The sequence below is a fragment of the Solanum verrucosum genome, unplaced genomic scaffold, assembly GCF_900185275.1.
Source record: "Solanum verrucosum unplaced genomic scaffold, falcon-dt-bn FXZP01000746.1, whole genome shotgun sequence".
Classification (NCBI taxonomy): Eukaryota; Viridiplantae; Streptophyta; class Magnoliopsida; order Solanales; family Solanaceae; genus Solanum; species Solanum verrucosum.
Genome location: NW_026020790.1, coordinates 71354 through 93447, shown reverse-complemented (window position 1 = coordinate 93447; position 22094 = coordinate 71354). Strand labels below are relative to the sequence as shown.

At 29.2% G+C, this 22094-nt stretch overlaps 2 protein-coding genes across 2 annotated transcripts in view; one reads left to right on the top strand and one right to left on the bottom strand.

Moving 5' to 3' along the window:
• The window catches only part of LOC125813113 (mitochondrial outer membrane protein porin of 36 kDa), a 244050-nt gene extending 221956 nt beyond the window's left edge, over window positions 1-22094 (bottom strand). The window contains exon 1 of the mRNA XM_049492598.1: window positions 22083-22094. The gene's annotated coding sequence lies outside the window, so the exon portion shown is untranslated. The remainder of the gene's footprint in view (window positions 1-22082) is intronic.
• LOC125813111 (UDP-galactose/UDP-glucose transporter 3) lies at window positions 1992-6865 on the top strand. Its single transcript, XM_049492593.1, has 7 exons — window positions 1992-2254; window positions 3592-3689; window positions 3807-3937; window positions 4137-4167; window positions 5299-5402; window positions 5589-5710; window positions 6298-6865. The coding sequence occupies exons 1-7, from the start codon at window positions 2151-2153 to the stop codon at window positions 6707-6709; spliced, it is 1002 nt and encodes a 333-aa protein (XP_049348550.1). The 5' UTR covers window positions 1992-2150; the 3' UTR covers window positions 6710-6865.

Sequence of the window (22094 nt, the reverse complement as noted above, 5' to 3'; positions counted from 1 at the left end):
AAATTGTTTCTTACAAAATCCGGGTTCTATATTCCTCTCATATGCAATTTTCTTAGTGGAAATCATATCACTCACAGTACATATAATTTTTTTAAAAAAATATGGGGCCTTAAGCGATGACTTTAGTGGCCTAGGGTTAAGACGACTCTGCATGTATCAAATACATAACTATAAACATGATTCATACTGATTTAGGTTTGAAATAATTGAGGTTATTTATCAACAATAATATTTGTACCCCATATAGTACACCAACAAAAACATAATATATAAGTAAGCACACAAAACTATATGTATGGTGTCAAGATACAAGTTCTTATATATGACGAAATGCACCTAATACAAAGTTGATACATGGGTTCTGATACATATAACCATATGGATTGTGTCAGCTTTGTATTAGGTGTGTTTAGTTATGTATTCGATGCATAACAATGGATATTGTATGTATCAGCTACTAAAATATAATGAAAGTTGACATAGTTATGTATCCGATACATAACTATATAAACATGAATTGGGGTAATTTATTAACAATAACATTTGTGTTAGATACATTGTCACAAATAAAATTGTAAATATATCTAATAGTTGAAACATAAACATGATTCATAAGTAAACACACAAAAATCAATCAAATACATTAGAAATAATTGAGGTTATATACCAACTCGTTGGAAGTTTTTGAATGGGTGATTTAAAACTCGAACATGCATCCTTCTTCAACTTCTCCTCTTGCAATTTCTTCATGATTAATGGATCATTTCATTGTTTGGATCTATTTTCATGAAAATCATCGTCATCCGAATCAAAAGATAAGGGACGAGATTTTTTTTCAAATGGTAGAAAATTTTAGAGGATATGATAAAAAAAAAATTGTATAGTTAGATAATTTTTCATATCTTTCTGGGTGATTCAAATTTAATGGGCTCCAATGTAAACACATGGGACCTTGTTGAAACTTCAAAATAAATAGAAAAGCAAAATACTCCATCCGTTCATTTTTACTTGTCACTTATTCCTAAAATAGATTTTCATTTTCACTTTTGTCAAATAAAAGTGAACGAGGGAGTAGTTTTTTTAAAGGTAAAAGGGTAAAAAATGCCCTCAATTTATAGTTTGGCTCAAAAATGCCCTTACCGTCAATACTTTGTTTCAAAATTGCCCTTGCAGACAATATTTTGGTCCAGAAATGCCCTATAGTTACAAAATGGGTCAAAAATGCCCTTTTATGAATAAATATATTATTTTATTCTTTTTAAACACATCTTCTTCTTAATTAAATATTATTAAAGGTATTCTTGTTTTCTTTCTTCTAAAATCACTTTAATAAATAATGTTTTTTTTCTTAATCTCATTTTATCAATTAAAATAGAATAACTTCATGTACCTTTTCGACATATAATATATGTCATATATATAAGATCATAGTATATTCATCATTAATTTATATTTATATAATGATAAAAAATAATGATAATAAAATAAGAAATATTTTCATTTTTTATTTTTTTCTGAATTGAAGTAAGATAAACATTTGTTGATTTTTTTAAAAAAATTATCAGAAAAAAGAATGTGTTAAAAAGAAAATAATAATATATTTATTCGAAAAATGAGCATTTGTGACCCATTAAATAACAATAAGGACATTTTTGGACCAAAGTATTGATGACAATGACATTTTTGGACCAAACTATAAATCGAGGGAATTTTGTTCTTTTCGCATAGTTTAAGGATATTTTAAAACCAAAGTATTAACGATAAGAACATTTTGTGAGTCAAACTATAAACAAATGATATTTTTGTTCTTTTCACGTAGTTTAATGACATTTTTTTATTTTAAAAAAATAAAAAGTGTATGCGTTTACACTGCCAATCACATGTCACTTAACACTTATGTCACCCAATAGCTATTCGCCATGTGGAGTACATACGTAATTCAGATCCCACAATTCTGTAATACAAATTTCCCAAAAACACAATACTCATTTCCTGTGCAGCGGCAGTTAAATAGAAAATTCAACGGCAAACACCGAAGTTGTCCCGTCGATTCCCTATCGCCGGTGAGTGATCGTCGTCGGAGAGAGTCGCCGGAGAATACACACGTGGCAGGGAGAATCAAAGTGGAAGCGCCGACGACATTAAGCACAATGGAGTCTCACGGCGCCGGGATCCGCCGTGTTATGGTCCTCGCCTTTTGTGTCGCCGGCATTTGGTCTGCTTATATTTACCAAGGCGTTCTGCAAGAGACTGTGTAAGCATTTCACTCTTCTTCCGATTTCTAGAAGCTTCTATTCATTTTTGTTATGTTCCATGCTATTACTAATTCGGTCTCATTTTAACTGTTGTCTAATTAAAGCTGATTGATATCTTCTTAAATAGGAAAATAATTGCAGCTTTAGTATTGAATTCCTAAGTTTACAATTATTTTAGGAAATATTTTTTGAGCTAAAGTGACTGTTAATTTGGAATGGAGTTTTGTTTCATGTTTATTGGCGATTAATTAAGAAAAAAAGAAGAAATTTTACCAGTTTGGTTCGAAAAAATATATAGTTTACCGGTGTGTTTTTTCTAACACTTCAAACGTTTTGATGAGATGCTCTTATGATTCAATAGTAAAAAGTTAGATATTGAAATAGAATTGATGGAACGTGCTATGCTAAATGTTACTCCCTCCGTCCTAATTTATGTGAAATGTGTTTGACTGGTTACGAAATTTAAGAGAAAAAAAAAAGAATTTTGAAACTTGTGGTCTAAAACAAGACTTACAAATTTCTGGAGCTTAAAATGGGAAGTTCAAAATCAAATTGTTACTAAATATAGGAAGTTGTCGTTCTTTCTTAGACTGAGTAAGAAGGAAAGAGTGTCACATAAATTGAGTGTTAGTGAGTAGTATAGTAATATTGATAACCAATAAAGAAGGAAATTAATGCAGCAGTTTCTATGTTGAGTTATAACGAGACATTGCCTTTTTTTTTTTTTTCCTTCTTGGTAACTAAAATATTTTGTATTAATCACCGATGTATCTTTAGTAACCATAGCAAAGATTCATAAGTTCCTTTCAATCCAAAGACATTGCCTTGAATATGCCATAACGGTCAATTTTTTGGAGTTTTTGTGTAACTTTTGTCACAATGTATTTTTGAACTTGTGAGCTTGAAAGCCAAATATTTACAAATGGACCTGAACAGAGCATAATGTATATAAAGATTCATATAGCCAACAGGGGCGGAGCTATGGTAGTGTTAGGGTGTCCAGCTAGACACCCTTTGTCGGAAAAGTACACTATATATATAGATCAAATCTTACTTTATATTGGTATATATATAGTATTTTGAACACCCTTAGAATCAACGGAGACTTGTAGCGCAATGGAAAGGGTATGCTCAAAACCTACACCTATAGAGTAACTTTTTTTTTTTTTTGAATTTACTATCAAAAGTTTGGACACCATTCATGAAATTTCTGGCTACTCCATTGAATTAGCCGATTCTAGGTGTTTGGTAGTGAGTTCTTGTTGATTGATTGAGTTGTGCAGTGTTTATATACATTAAGTTGATTTGTTTGTGTTTGTTTGTATTTGGGCTTTAGGTCAACTAAGCGGTTTGGCCCAAACAAAGAGAGGTTTGAACACTTGGCATTCCTGAACCTGGCACAAAATGTAGTATGTCTGATATGGTCATTTATGAGTAAGTTTACAGCATTCAAGTATTGGATGTTCACATGTTTCTTGGTGATATTGTATATATGCTTGAATTAGAACTGGTTAGATGATTAGTTAAGAATTCAGTGTGCTTTTTGTGCAGTGATAAAGATTTGGTCAAGCGGAAACAGTGGTGGTGCTCCCTGGTGGAGTTACTGGAGTGCTGGCATTACAAATACTATTGGACCAGCAATGGGTATTGAAGCGCTAAAATATATTAGTTATCCTGCACAGGTATGTCCAATTTCCATAGAATTTTTTCTTCTTGTTGTGAAATGTAAACCATAGTTCTAGAATTTTCTGAAATAGCATTTATGACTAGAAGAAATCTTTACTGGCTGTGATCAATATCCTAGTCGTAGGAGTTGACATTTTTGATTTTAAATAATTGTTTCTTTACTTCTGATACTAATGAGGTTAATTGCCTTTGCAGGTCCTGGCAAAATCATCAAAAATGATTCCTGGTATTTTACCATTAACAAGATTCTTTTTAAAGTTGTAACAAATATCCTTCCTTTTTTTTTTCCTTTTTCCTTTCGAGTTTTTGTTTTAATTTTGTTGTCAAATAATCAATCAAAAACAAGTTTGTTGGCTAATAAGGAGATGCGGAAAGCTATAGGGAAAAAGAGATCAATGGAAAGCTATAGGGGACACTATTTTTTGTTGTATTGATAACAAAAGGAAAGACATGTGAGAGTTCAAGAGATGCTTGATTTGTCTTTCAAAGAGAATGGAATTTTCATGTCAATGAGCATATGTTTTCTTTCTCCTTTTGGGAATAAGAGAAAAAGGAAAGGAATATACATGCATTAGCAAACATTTTCATCAACATGAAAGTACCCTGATCATACATATGCTAAGACCATGACCATAGAAAGAATAGCCAGTACTCGGAAAAAGGAAGAAAAAGAAAGAATAGCAACTAAACATGGTGGGTTTCCAGTCATTGTTGGATATTCAGAGAAGAAATTGTGTTTAACTGGAGTGGTTGTCAAAAGCACTTTGGAGTAGAGGATATGGGTTTAGTGGACTAGAAATAAATATAATGAATTGCCTCATAGTCTACCTGATAATTGTATCTGATAGTCTTGACCATTGAAGGTCAAAAGATTGGTAGAAGCAATCAGTTTACATTTGGAGGACCACATGGAAGAGTGGTATGGTGACATAGCATCTCTATGGAGTTAGAACTAATATTTTCATTTTTTTAGATAAGAGAGAATTTACTGTAACTGGGATCTCTGTATCTCTCATATCTCCCTGATGAAAAAGAGTTGTTGGACTAAAAGGAGATTAATGGAAAGCTATAGGAAAAACGGAGATTAATGAAAAGCTCTAGGGAAGGATCCCTCTATTGTTTCTATTGATGCCTCCCTTTGGACACCATGTCTGGGACTATTCAGTGGCTACTAGGGAGGCTTATCTATAGGATACACCCGTGCTTAAATGTTCTGCTGCAAGAAACCAGAATTTCTGGCTTCCTTTACTGATAGATGTTTTTGTTGATATATATTTGTGCGTTACTCATAAAAAATATTTATATTCATAAATGCTTTCTTTTAATTGACATATACAGTTACAATGCTTTTCTGCAGTAATGCTCATGGGGGCAATAGTTTATGGCATAAGATATACAGTTCCAGAGTATGTGTGCACACTGCTTGTTGCTGGTGGAGTATCAATGTTTGCACTTCTAAAGGTGACATTTTATTTAAAACGTCTGAATTAATTTATTTTTAAAATAAAAAAAGACCAGACAAAAGGTGTCAATTCTCTCTTGTCTATCCTATTAGTTTTCAGATTTGATTCTTGCGATTATACGAGCAAACAGAGTATGTTTTTTAGCACCACTGCTTACCTTTTGTGTTATAATTGTTGTCTTCAGACTAGCTCAAAAACGATAAGTAAGTTGGCGCACCCCAATGCTCCAGTTGGATATGGGCTGTGCTTCCTGAACCTCACCTTTGATGGTTTCACCAATGCTACTCAGGATTCGATTAAAGCAAGGTAATTTTGTTATCTGTGACTCCTTACTGATCTGTTAATAATATGCAGATCTACACTTGGAGGATTAGTAATGTGTCAGGAGAATTTAGTGCAAGAAGTCGTGGATAGATTTCTTGATTATTGAATCCACGAACAACCAATAGGGGGAGGTCATTAAGTTTATAAGTCATTTTATGATGTAATGGAAAGCAAAGAGGGAAGAATTAATGAGACTCGGACATTTTAGGTCACTGCACTCCATGAGCACTAACATTTTGGTGTTTTATATACTTGTAGTTCAACTTTGTTTAAGATTTTTGGCTTACACCATAAGCTAAACTTCTGATTGGGAATTGACACATCGGGTCGTTTGATGTCAAAAGAGACACGTCTAGGTTAAGAACTTTAGGATCAAGAATAGAAGAAATTGCACGAGTATTGCTATCTTAGGAGGGATTTAACCAAAATATTATGCTAACTAAAATAACACATTGTTTAATATACATTTTTCTCCTTGAATTTGCTAGGTATGTGTGCCAAATGTATGGGTTAGATAGAACTTCAATCGTTTACTTGTTGTTACTAACAAAATTTTTCTATTTTGCCAGGTACCCTAAGACATCTGCTTGGGATATTATGTTAGGAATGAATTTATGGGGTACCATTTACAATATGATCTTCATGTTTGGCTGGTCAAATGCCAGCGGATTTGAGGCGGTTCAATTCTGTAAGCAGCACCCAGAAGCAGCGTGGGACATTCTTATGTACTGTCTATGTGGTGCTGTTGGCCAGAACTTCATTTTTCTAACCATTAGCCGATTTGGTTCACTGACTAACACAACCATCACCACAACGCGCAAGTTTGTTAGCATAGTCGTGTCATCTGTGTTAAGTGGCAACCCATTGTCCACAAAGCAATGGACAAGCGTCATCATGGTCTTCTCAGGATTGTCATTCCAGATATATTTGAAGTGGAGGAAGTTACAGAGGATGCCAAAGAAGAAGAAGAAGTCGAATTAACATATTAGTATAATTTTGTAAGTGATGTAAAAGGTTCAGTAGTTAAACCTTTTTCTCCCCTTTTAAAACTCCAGTGTACCGGAAGTTACAACGCTTCCATTTATAGGCCATGTTATTAAGAAGAATTACACAAATATATAAAAGAGAGGCAACGAGTTTCAATCCATACAAGGCAAAAACTATATTATTCTGCTATATACAAACAATTAAATATCCTTGACAAGCAAAAACTAAATAATAATTACTTAGTGGCAAAAGGCAATTCAAAAATTATTTAGATCACTTATTTTAATCCTATGTGTTACACATCTCACAAGAATTCTGACTCTGACACTAATTATGATTAGTTAAAGAATTAACAACATGATGATTTAAGATGTTAATAGAGAGAAAATTCAGTGAGAGATGACAAAAAGGTTTCCAATTTAAAAAGAGAAACTTATGACTATAGTTTAGGTGTTATCATATTTCTCTAGCTATAACTATCATAATAATTACTTTGTGTAGCTATAATTACTATGGTAAAATTATTGTATTTCATGTATTCAAAGTTTGTTTGTTTGTTTTGTATATTAGGATACAATCCAAAATTAGATGGCATTAAAAATGGCAGAATCCGTTTTTTAAAATGGCAATGCCTTAAATCATACCAACTTGCATTTTCATTCTACCCATTATTAAACAACCATCTATATTTGATTGAATCTATTTTAAGATTATTTAGTGTGTAAATATATAAAATATTAAAAAAAGTAATATCAATTTTTTTTATATAAAAAATACAATATATATATATATATATATATATATAACAAGTTAACAACTAAGAACTTATATTGCACCAAACTTGCATAATTTGACTCTTTATATATCTAATAATTGTAGTATCAATGAAAAAAATCGCAACGCTATACAAACTTTATGTTACTAATAAAATGATTAAAATGTATTTTCATAGAGATATGATAAATAACAGTGTTGCGCAAATAGATGAAGAACATTTTAAAAATTGTATATAGAGTGATTCAGACAAAATATGTTTAATATGTTTTATAACGATAAAATGTAATGATAAAATATGTAGGGCTGTTTACGGGTCGGTTTGAATTTGTTATTGGTCAAAATTAAACCCAAATCAACTTAATCGGTTTTAAAATTATCAAAACCAAACCAAACCAAATATAATATATATTTATCGGTTTGGTTGTTATCGGTTTTGGTTTGGTTATTCAGTTATTAGCCATAGACAAAAATAAAAGAAACAATTCATTCAAAACGTGAAAAAAATGACAACAATCCATTTAAAACGAAAATAATTAGAATGACTGACATTATAGAACTTTCAATAATTGAATTTACTATGAATAAAGCTTCAAAATTCATTATTTTGACCTAGAAGAAAGAGAAAGTGATATTTTCAATTTTATAAAGAATTGTCATAGACACACTTAGGGCTGGCAAGGGGACGGGGACTGGGGGACGCCTTGGCCAAGATTCGGCCGGGATCGGGATTGGGGGGACCGGGATCGACGGGATAAAATTCGTCCCATCCCGTCCCACTATATATACGGAATGGGACGGGGATTGGCGGGACGGGACGTGGGATTTTTATTTTGTTTATATGTTTATTTATTTGTATTGAAATTATATGTTATTGAATAACATTTTTAGTTTATTTGGTTTTCAATAACATTTTTAGCTAATAAAAAATGCTACGTTTTCAAATTTCAAATTTCAAGTTTCAAGTTTTAAGTTTCAAATTTCAAATTTGTATTTTAAATATTTTAAAAGAATTTAACTTGAAATTTCAATTTTTAAATTAAGTATTTTAAAGTTAGTATTTTAAAATTAAAATTAAAATGCAAGACAATTCTACTTATATATAAGAGGGAGTTTATGATGGGACATTTGAATGTCCCATCATAAACTCCCTATATAATACATAATATAATAATATAATATAATAAATCATTTTTTCTACTATATAATATATATAATATATATTTATTTTCTAAGGGAGTTTATATAATATATAATATAATATAATATATTCTACTTATACATAAACTCCCTTTTATTATATAGTAGAAAATAAATATAATATATATATATATATATATATATATATATATATAATATAATATAATATAATATAATATAAAATATATATAATAATATGATATAATAAATCATTTACAAATGACTTAAAATATTTAATATTTAAAATTCTACCATAAAATAGGTTGACTCCAAAATTCTATTCGGGTCACATATATTGAGACAGAAAAAATAACGTATATCATTTTAAAATTACCAAAAAAGTATTAAAAATAATAATAATTAACAACTTAAAATATCTGGAAGACATTTTAAAAGGGTTAATTTTGTAATTTTATCCATATCACATAAATTAGGAAGTTATTTGAAAGTTACATAAAAATATTATAAATCACAATAATTAATAACTTAAATTTTTTTTTTTTAACAAAGTGCAAATTTGGATGACTCTTCAAATTTCATTTGTGTGACATAAATTGAGACAACAAAAATAGCATTTATTGCGTCCATTTTAATTTATTTGTCTTAATTTTTTTTTTATATTTACAAATTGCGTAAAAATACTATAAATCATGATAATTGACAACATAAAATATGTTTTGAAAAAGATACAAAAAATTGCACTGATTGTTGAAGTTAATCTATCGTAAAAATACTATAAATCATGATAATTGACAACATAAAATATTTTTTAAAAATATACATATAAATAATTTCGATTGATTCTTGAAATTAATCTATCGTTAAAATTTATGTATAAAATACAATAAATCGTGATAATTGACAACTTAAAATATTTATTAAAAATGCACAAAAAAAGAAATTGACTGATTCTTAAAATTAATCTATCAATGTCACATAAAATGAGACAAAAGTAATAATATGTATTATTTAATGTCAAATTACTGAAAACTACGTAAAATGTATTGTAAATCTTAACAATTAACAACATTTGATTAACTCTTGAAATTTTATCTATGCTACATACATTGAGACAAGTGGAGTAATATATGTTAAGTATTTACAAATTACATAAAAATATTATAAATTACATTATTAACAACTTAAAATATTTAAAAATCATATTAAATTTAAATAACTCACTATATTTTATCTGTGTCACATACATTAGGACAAAAAATAATAGTTATTGGGCCCGTGCGTAAGAGTGTTTATGCCCAAGTATAATATATAATATTCAATGACTCTCCAAATTTCATTTGTGTCACATAAATTGAGACAACAAAAATAACATATATTGGGTCCATTTTAATTTATTTGTCTTATTTTCTTAATTTTTTTATATTTAAAAATTGCGTAAAAATACTATAAATCATGATAATTGACAACATAAAATATGTTTTGAAAAAGATACAAAAAATTCCATTGATTCTTGAAGTTAATCTATCGTAAAAATACTATAAATCATGATAATTGACAACATAAAATATTTCAAAAATAAATACATTTAAAAAAAATTCGATTGATTCTTGAAATTAATCTATCGTTAAAAATTATGTATAAAATACAATAAATCGTGATAATTGACAACTTAAAATATTTATTAAAAAAAACAGAAAAAAAATTGACTGATTCTTAAAATTAAATCGTGATAATTGACAACATAAAATTGTTCAAAAATGTTGTATGTGGGTAGTCTTATTGTGCCTTGAATAGCGTCAAAGAAAGTACAGGTTTGTGATAAAAAAACTTATTCCTTTATCCACGCAAACAATCGCTTCAAAAACTTCGTTATTAGCCCCAAAACATACCATTTATGTTATTGGGCCCGTGCATAGCACGGGCAACAAAATCTAGTAGTTATATAAAAAAGACTTGAATAAAGCCTTCAAATTTATTCAATAAATTATAATTGCAACTTAGAACTTAGAAATTATAATTTACAAATATTAGTGGAGTAACTAATCTACGCAGCCACCTTCTAGGAAGGGTTCTGTTTCAATTAGTTCTCGGATGTAATCTAATATTTGTATTCTCCTTTAAAATTCAATTCTAATTGTAGCATCATATCGACGGTAACATCCTCCGGTGTTGGCAAACTTGCTAGAAACTCTTGTGACTCTAATCCATCATCACTAGATCCAATTACCGCATTAATCCAAGCTTCTTGTTTGGAACTTAACTTTGGCAAATTATAATTCCTCCTCTCGGCGTTGACCCAGTCTCTAAATAAAACTGATGTTTCCAAACTTTCTTCCGCCAATGAATGTCTATGATCGCCAAGTTGAAACCTTGCCGCACTAAAAGCAGCCTCCAATGCAACTGATGAAGCTTGAATAGCTAGAACATCACGAACCATTTTGCTCAAAATTGGAAATGCAACGCTCCGCCTCCTCCACCATGCTAATAATTCTTCATTGCCATCTTCGTCGTCTACTGTTTATAAAGATTGATTAAGATATTCTTCAAAATCATCACAGTTAATAGAATTAAGACCAAGAAAACCTCGCATAAAACTATTAAATTCGAGCTTTACTCTGAGGATTAGAAGTTTGACCAACTTCTCCTTGAGTATTTCCTATAGTTCTATATTTTTCATACAAAATTTTAGGTTCTACTTTTATTCTAGACTTACACATTTCACAAGTTGGAATTTCTTCTGGTAAATTTTCTAAAGTATCATAAAAAGTATCAACAAGTCTCTACACACCTTGTAATTTATATTGAGGGTTAAGTAAAGTAGTAGTTAAATAAATTTGAGGAATAGGAAAAAAATATTTTTTTAATTTTTCAATCATACCTTCAATTGCAACTCTAAATTTTTCAATTTTTTTGCATTTAGAAAATTGAATTGTAATAGCACAATTATTTATTAATATTGATGAAATAGTAGGATAATAAATTCCAGAAAACATGGTTGTAGCATCATAAAAAAGTCTTAAAAATTCTAATAGTTCATTAGTTTATTCCCAATCTTCTTCACAAATTCTATCTAATGGGTCAGCATTATGAGCTTTAAACACCGTTTGTATGGGTCCTTTATATTCGTAAGCAACTGAAAGCATTTCGTAAAAAGAATTCCACCTTGTTTTTAATATGTCTTGGTGGCAAATCACATAGTACACAACGCTCATTAAATTCCGTAATTCTGCAGCTCTATGAGCACAAAAAATCCAGGCAACAACATAATCAATTTTCATACAATCACAATTAAATAATGAAATACCATCTTGTACAATTAAATTTAATATATGTGCAACACATCTAACATGAAAAAGAATTAACATCAATTGGATATAATCTAGTTTTTAACATACTAGCAGCGTTTGTATTATTAGATGCATTATCTAATGCGACAGACATTACGTTATCTATAAGCATGTAATAATTTAGAACACTCAAAATATTTGAAGCTAAATATGCACCAGTTTTTTTCTCTACACATTCTTTATAACTTAAGATTTTTTTTGCAAATTCCAGTTATGATCAATCCAATGTGCTGTAACAATTAAATAATCATGTCCATTAACACTACGACCCATGTCCGAAGTTATAGACACTCTACAATCTAATATGCTAAATATACAACGAAGATATTGACAATGTTTACCTTGATATACAAAAACATCAGATTTAACAGTATTTCTTGAAAAACCTTTATAAGTAGGATTATAAGTTTGTTGAATATATTCAATAAAATCAGGATGTGAAGAAAAACTATAAGACAAACCACAAACATAAACCATTTTAGCTAAATTTTCGCGATCTCTTTCCTTATTATATTTACGTTGTGTTAGTGGACCACTGGGGTTAGAAGGATCTAATGTTCCTTGAACCATGTTAGAAGCCCCTACCGATTCATTAACATTAATATCAAAATCAATAACTGGAATTCCTTTTTTTATATCGGCTAATGCTTTAGCTTCTTTATATTGAATCGGCACACAAGATAACAAATGTCTATTTAAGCCTCCCGTCCCACCTTGACCTCCACCTTGTTTATGTTTAAAAGGTTGCTTACACTTATTACAAATAGCAATATAGTTTTCCTTATCTAAAGTCATAAATTGCCACACAACAGAAGTTTTAGGGCGTTGATACTTCACCTTCTCCCTTGTAGGAGGTATAAGGGGTGGGCGTCCACAATTTTGCTTCAAACAATTAAAAAAAAACAAAAAAAAACAAAGGGGATCCCGCGAAAACCGACCGGTTCAGACGGGCCGGGACTGGGACCAAAGGGTGAACCGGCCCCTAACTGGTCCCCTAACCCGTAATCCCCCCAACCCGCGAGAATAGACGGGACCGGGTCCGACAAGACGGTTCTCGAACTGGTCGCGGGCCGGGGAGGGCCGACCCGATTCCCCTGCCAGCCCTAGACACACTCATATACATAAAACCAATAAGATAAATATTCTGATCACCTTGGACATTTTTTCTTTCATAAGTAAATTATAAATAAATTTTGATGAAAACACATATAAGATCTTTAAAATTGTTTATAAAAATAATATATTAGGTATGTATATTAATAAAATATATGTATATAATTTGTCGGTTCGGTTCGGTTATATCTTCGGTTTTTTCCGAACAAAATAACCAACCCATATACTATCGGTTTTTAAAAATCTAAAACCAAACCACACCTAACCCAAATAAAAATTGATTTATTTAATCGATTTGGTTCAGTTTTTCGGTTTGAATCGGTTTTTATCCAAACCGTGAACACCTCTAAAAATATGTATGAATATATACATGTTATTATTTGTATTTATGTATACAAGTGACTAAAGTTAAACTTCTGTAAGTAGTATATTATTATGAACATATGACTTCATGAAAAAATTTCAAAGAATAAAATGATATATAATATTAGAGCACAATAACTAAATCATCATATCATCATCATCATATATTTATTATTATTATTATTATGATTAATATTATTATTATTATTATTATTATGATTAATATTATTATTATTATTATTATTATTATTATTATTACTATTTTTTTTTTAATTATTATTATTAAAAGTCGAAAGCATCAAATTGTAATTCTATTATTATTATTATTATTGTTGTTGTTGTTGTTGTTGTTGTTGTTGTTGTTATTATTATTATTATTGTTATTATTATTATTATTATTATTATCAATTTAGATGGCTTGATAGAAAGAAAAATAATTTAGTTAGAATTGATGATTTGTTTAATTCCCCTACTGGCTCTGTAAGCCTTATTTTATATTTATATATCCTTAAATTTTATTTTGACACTACTTCTGTCTCAACCAATTTGAACTTGTTTCAGCAACTTCCTAAATTGTCGAATATTATTCAGTAAATTAGTAAGTTGTTATGCTAGTCTAAGCAATTGTTGTGTTATATTCAGCTTGTTATTCTAGTTTCAGGAATTGATGTGTATATTCTTAGCCGATGTTGTATCTATCTCTGTAATTATTGTGTATATTTTTAGCCGTTAAAACAGATTTATCTATAGGTGAAAATAATTTTGATCCTTCGAGAGCTATTCACGAAGTTATTGCGCGTACTATGATGCAGCAATATGCAAAGATTATGTTGATATTGGTGTTGTTCTTGGTGGTATATTCTCTTTGTGAATAACACTAATATTAATATAATCTTCCAATCTTGTTGCATCATCATCCACAACACTGACAACAACTTTGTGAAAACATCTCGAAGGATCAAAATCCTTTTCAACCACAAATAAATTTATTTTAATGGTTGTTGCTCCAGTTAAATGCTTTTCAAGTCTAGGATCTATCTTTTTTTCTTCCAAGGGAACAAATTCAGAAATAAATTTCATCTCCATCTCAGTGATTTAAGGACTATCCATGGGTACACAATCTACGCGTAAAAAATAAATATTGAGGCATAAGTATAAATAATATCCAATAATTATGACAATTACATTAGTTGTTATGTCTCTTTTCAGCAACTGTTGATATATATATATATATATATACTAGTTTTTTGACACGTGCATTGCACGTGATTATCAATTCAGAAAGTATATGTATAGTAAATACTATTGTTTAGTTAAGAAAAGAGTTAAATAATAAACTTAGTACAAAATAATATTGCACATTCTTTTGTGAATGTTCAATGTGAATCATCATATATATCTCTTATTCACGTGAACCTATAAAGATGGTCAATGAAATTTTTTATTAGTTAAATGTAATAATGTTTATATTTATTTTTAATTTGATGAGGTTCAATCATGAAATTAGTTGTATCTCACTAATATTACCTTGTAGATGATATTTGTTGTGTATATAAAAATTAAACTAATACAAACTTCAACTGACGTTATTACAAGTCATATGAACTTTTCTTCGTCTAAAATACTGAATTATTAAGAAACAGTAATAAGTAAAACAAAAGGGCAATGTTTATATAGTATTAACTATTTTGAAGAAAATTTTCTGACAATCTAAATCACATAAGTAGCATTGATAAAAAAAAGTCATTCTTTTGTCTTGAACATAAAAAAAAAATCGTGACAATTCTCTAAAATTTGAAAAAAGATATTCAGAAGCATATATTTACATCACAAGAGAAATTGTTAACAAAAACAAATAAATTTAGACTACATCATGTTAACTTCATATATTGAAACATTACATACTAATGTATATATCAAGAAAAAATAATTATGATATCATCAAAATTATTTTCCTAAAGTACTTGAGGTTGTAGAATATACCATCTTAGGATAGAACGATTTACTTCATCAGAATAGTGGTACCTCATATTTCGCTAAACTTTTAACTCACTCAACGACAATAAATCACACAAAAAATTTAAAATACAAGAAGAAGAAGAAGAGAAGATTAAAAGCAATTGTGGTTAAAAAATGAGAGGAAGCTCCTCTGTTTATAGTCAACAAAGGGTAGTATGAACAAATGTTTTTGTATCTTATATGAAAAGTCATGACCTTTCCGAGAAATCACAACCCTTTGAAAAAGTCACAACTTATTGAAAAAGTCACAATTCTTTGGAAAAGTCACAACTCATCGAAAAATCGCAACACTTTGAAAAAAGTCACATCTTATCGGAAAAGTCACAACTCATATGAACAAATATTTTACTGTCTTATCTGAAAAGTCATGACCTTTCCGAGAAATGACAACCCTTTGGAAAAGTCGCAACTTATTGAAAAAGTCACAACTCATCGAAAAATCACAACCCTTTGAGAAAAGTCACAACTTATCAGAAAAGTTACAACTCATTGAAAAAGTCATAACCTAAGTTAGGAATATTATAGTAATTTAATATTCAAGTTAGGAGTTCATACTTTTAAGGTAATATATATATATATAACTCTTGAGAATATACACAACAATTATTGAGATAAATACAATAACTATTAAAAATATACACAGCAAAACTAGACACAATAACTGCTTAGACTAGCATAACAGCCGATCAATTTGCTGAATAATATATAACAATTATAAAAGTTGCTGAAACAAGTTCAAATTGGTTGAGGTAGAAGTATGGTCAAAATAAATTTTAAGGGTATATAAATATAAAATGTGGCTTACCGAGTTAGTAGAGAATTTAAATAAATCATCAATTTTAGCTAAAATTATTATTCTTTGCATCAAGTCATCTAAGAATCATTGGACAAGTAACTTCTTGTGATAAGTTTTTAAAATGATGAGTTCGAAGGTGGGGAATAACTTAAAATTCCCAAGACTATATAAAATAATATCGCTAAGTTTCAAAGTAATAAATAAAGAACTCAATAATAAAAAAATAAATGGAAAAAGGCCTAAAATAGAGCAACTTTCACATATAGCAAACAAAAAAAATCATATTTGTATGTTATAGCAAAGTTTGCATAATTGCACTCCATAACAAACATATAAATGTATAATTCGCTATACATATACAATTGAAAGCTATGTCTATTTCTCTATACATATATACAAAAAGAAGCAATTGTATAATTCGTTGGATCCTCTTCAGATTTGTATAATTTCGCTGGCAGGCCATTTGTATAAATTGTTGTTAGCCTCTCGTTTGTATAAATCGTTGACAAAAATATTTGTATATCAAAAATTGCTCTCTCTTTCGCTTTATACAAACATAAATTATACATTATAGTTTTATAATCTGTGTTTGTATAAAACGAGAAAGAGAGAAAGGCAAAAGAAAACTGGGCAGGAAAATATTTGTATTGTATAATTATAAGTGTATAAGACGAATATTTATGTATTTGCATGTGTATATACAATTTTCTTTCGCTTTATATAAACATAAATTATACATTATACAAACATAAATTTACATTATATTGTATAATCTGTGTTTGTATAAAATGCAAAAGAGAGAAAGGCAAAAGAGAATTGGGCAGGGGAATATTTTTATTGTATAATTATAAGTGTATAGGACGAATATATATGTATTTGCATGTGTATATACAATTTTCTCTCGTTTATACAAACAGAAACGTAATTTATACAATTCTGTTGTATAAAGGGAGAGTGGCGAGCCAGAATTTGGAGGGAGAGAGGCGACTGGCAAACGTTTGTTACGGGGCACAATTAAATCAAACAATAGCTACTCCATTTATTTTAGATTATAATTTTGCCATTCTGTACAATTATCCCCCTAAAATATCCTTCAACTATATGAATTGGTACAAAAATATCATTCTTCTACCTTTCGGGCCTAAAATGCCCTTGACGTCAACCTTTGGGCTCTATTTTGCCCTCATCTTTAACAACCTAAAATTCACTAATGACGTGTCACTATCCTATTGGCTATCATAAAAATTAATTAAACCAATTAAAATAAACACAAACCCACCCAATAGACCACCTGTAAACTTACCCAAATACTCTAACCCAACCTTTGTTTTTGAAAGATGAATGGTAGTGACTAGTGAGAGTTGATAGCATATGATTATCCAGGTAATTTCTTCACATCTATCTTAGTCTAGGCAGATAGAGTTACTGGTATTTGTTGGTGGTTGCTGGTTGGAGGTGATTGGTGCCCGTAGAATTAGTCAAGGTGTTGAAAAAAAACACTGCTAGATATAACGTCAATGTATCTATAATTAACCCTAGTCTCAACTATTTAGGAAGTAAATGTGTTGTTATTACTAAACTCGAGAAAATTGAGTGGGAGGTGACATAATGGTTTCCAATTAAAAAAAGGAAAAATTACCTATATACACATTCTCATTTACCATATTTTCTATTATTCTCTACCATTCTAAAATATTACAAAAATCTCTCTTTTTCATCCAAAACAAAACTCAACCGGATACATTGTTGATCAACTCCCAAAGCCACGCTTCCCTCTTCCTATTTTCACTCCTTCAATCTCTCTCTATTTTCACTCCCACAATCTTATTAGTTACTTCCTTCATTACAATTTGAATTTCAAAATCTCTCTCTCCAGTCAATTGAATTCAATTTTATGAATATGTAGTTTTTGGTCTTCTCCAACTTATGGTTCATCCTTGTTTTTTTTTTTTTGTATTTTTTTTTTCATTATCAAAGTCCTGATACATATGGAAGATGCTCCTTCTTTTCGACTTCGTGAAGAAAACACACAAAAAGGGAGAAAAAGGTCAAGTTGTTGGTGGCTCCGATAAGGACTTAGGTTGAGATCCATAGGTGAAGCCGTTGTTAAAAGTGAAAAAATGTTATGGAAGTTGATATAGAGCAAAGGAGAAAATGTAGACGAATTTCTTCACAATTTTTTTATGATTTTAGCACATCAGATTGGTTGTTTTTCTCGATATTTTGTTGTTCAACCTCTTTTTGATACAAAAAGGTGGGGGGGGGGGGGGGGGTAGAACATGTTGCTAATCACCCTTCTCTAACCAAGGTTCAAAATTTTAATTATATCTAGTTAATTTTGATTCATAAATTTATGTATCATGCCTTCGTTTCAAATTTATGATACATTAAATTAGTCTTTGTTAGTGTTATCACTAATCTGATACATCACTATTACAGTAGCTTTCATTGTTATCCAATGTATCACGTTCATTTTACTGTATTGATACATAACCCTAATGTAGTTGAATCTTCGATTATTGTATATCATGTTCAATATAAATGTACTTGATACATAAACACTACCGAATGTATCATTTATATGTATCAAGTTATATAATCTATCTTCAATCATATTCAAATTTAAAAGACTATATTGACAGTACCAAAATCAGTTAACTGTTATGTATCTGCACTCTTGAATGTTTGTTCAGTCTTATTCATGAAAAATCTGGAGTTAGAAAAGACAAAGTCGAAGAAGGATCTCGACTTCTAAATCTACTACATGAAAAAAACGGCGAAGGGGGGAGAGGGGAGGGAATTGGTTTCGCCTATCAAAGATACATATTTTCAATGTATCTCGTTTATTTTGATTCTAAAATTTGCCTTTGTTAGTTGTATCAATGTTTCATTACATCACTACTACAATGATCTTTATTTTATGCAATGTATCATGTTTATGTTTAATATATTGATGGTTGTGTATCTACTAGACACCTTTAATGTTTTTTTTTTAAAGATACTTTTGCTTAAGTTTTAGAGTGTTACTCCTAAAACTTGTATGGATGACTATCTTGTTTTTAAATTTGAATGTCTTATGTTAGTCTCTCAAATTACAAGTATGTATCAAATTCATTAATGGTGATACATAAAATGTCATTATCATCATGAGTTTGTTTAGTTAGTGGTAAATGTGAACAACTTCTTGTTATGTATCTGATACAATAAAGTTGGAACACAGTAATATATCTATTAAATCATGAATTTCATACACTGCAGAATGTACTAGATACACAACATTTTGTATTCAAACAGTGCTATTATCAAAGACAACATTTATTAAACACAACTGGACACAAATCACGTATCAACTATATAACTATCTGAAGCACAATAATACATCTATTAAAACATGGATATGATACGTGACATAATGTACCAGACACACAACAACTACTATCAAAGATAACGCATTGGGAAAATTTTCAAAACAACAATATTTTAGCACTTAATAGGACCCTTTAGCCACACTTTCAATATTTATTTAACATGTCAATATTTTAGTTTGTTATGGTGTTGATTTATGTATTTTTTCTTTATTTAACTTAAAATAATATAACTAAGAAATAACAAACTAGAGAAAATCAAGGGAGAAATTTTTTGAAATTAGGTAAAGTTGCTGAAATTCCTCATTACTTCCATTACAAAAGATTATGAGACCTAAAATAGGTGATCTCTTCCTTCTTCCTAAAGGTCATTGTTTGGCTTTGTCTTTCAAAACTAATTATTGTTATGAAACTTTATGATAATACGTTATAGTTTTATCTATTAAATTTGAATTTCTTTAATTTAGAAATTTGAACACCTATAGTTTTATCTGTTATTTGGCATACTTTTTTCACAGTGTATTTGTTTCATTTTCCAGAATTTTGTATCCTTTTTTAAATCGTATTCATTCCAATATGTATACCATTTGTATTTGTATTCATTCTAATTTTCATGTTGTATTTTGTATAATGAAACTTGTATTTCTTTATTAGTTTGTGTTCATTTCAATATGTATGTCAAATAAATAAGTAGTTATTTAAGAAACATATTTGTATTCATGTATTTTTTCACTGTGTATTTATTTTTCTCTGCAGAATCTTGTTTCCTTTCCTAAGTCATATTCATTTCAATATGTATATTATTTGTATTTGTATTCATTCTAGTTTTTATATTGTATTTTGTATAATGATGTATAAAATATAAAAATAATATGATGAAAAAGTGAGAATGAAATATAAAATTAAAAAAGAATACGAGAATATTTGTTGCAAGCGATCTTAAATAAAATACATCACTAGTTGGCTTACCTTTGAGATGAACATAAATTAGGAACAAATAAAGATTCATAAACTATGCAACATGAGATTTTGAATGAATATAAATATTAATAGCATACATACTTATTTGAATACGAATTGAGAAAGGATACAAAATTTTGAAGAAAAAACTATAAAAACAAAATAAACTAATAGAAAGTTGTTCTTCCTATAAATAAAATACATAACTAGTTGGCATACCTTTGGGATGAATACAAATTAGGAACAAATACACGATTCATAAACTATGCAATATGAGATTTTGAATGAATACAAATATTGATAGCATACATACTGATTTGAACACAAATTGAGAAAGAATACCAAATTCTAAAAAAAAAACTATAAATACAAAACAAACTAATAGAAAATTGTTCTTCCTAAACTTGGTCTTCAACAAGTTTTTCAAAATCTTCTGCATCCATTTTTTTAATTAATAGTGTCTTTACCTTGCTGACATTGCTATCTTGAACTTGAATGTGGGTAGAATCATGAAGAAACTTAGATCTCCTCTCTTGAGCCATTTTAGTCGCACAACCTACATTTTCAAATAATCCTTGAGTAATGCATAAATCAAAGAGGAAAAATCCCCCAAAAAGTTGATGATTATATGTGATACTTCTTATAGTCCTCTTTGAACCAGACATTGGATTGCAATTTTTGTGTTTTCCCCTTATCTGAGATCCTTACTAAAAATAGGGAGATTGAAAAACAGAAGAACACACAAAAATCTAAAAAGCTTCAAATGAAAACATAGAACAATAGAATACAAAAATAAAACACTTCATGACAATGTATTTACCTATATCAAAGGTTGAAAATCTTTTGAATGATTACTGAGATTTCTTAGAAAAATGGAGAAATTTCAATTTAACAAGGAAAGGTTTAAGTTAATTGAGGTGAGAGAATATGGATAAAAATCGTGAGAGAGAGGAGAGAATATGGGTAAAAAATTGAGAGACAGAAAAGTGGGCAATGAAGTTTTTTCTTCTTCTTTTTCAACGATAATGAAGTTAAATTAAGTCAAATGTGGGCACAAGTTGAGAAATAAAAGGAAGGTAAATGAATTATATTAGGATACACTTTATTTGCTAACATATTGATATTTTGACATTTTTAACAATTATTTTAAACTATAGATATTTTTAATAATTATGTTAGGAATATTGACTACTTAGCTAATTTTCCCTAACATTTATCACTCAGATATAAGCTACAATAATTAATAATGTATCATGCACCTTTTCTTGATCAGAATTCTTACATTCAAGTTAATACCACATATATATGATATATATTAATGGCTAATCTATATTACATTTATCAGATACACATTACTAGCCATTATTCATTCATACAAATTACTGCTAAATATTCATTTGTCGATAATTATACATGCATATAAAAATAACACTACATGTATTTAATACTTAATAATGACCACACGATACATTACAGAGACA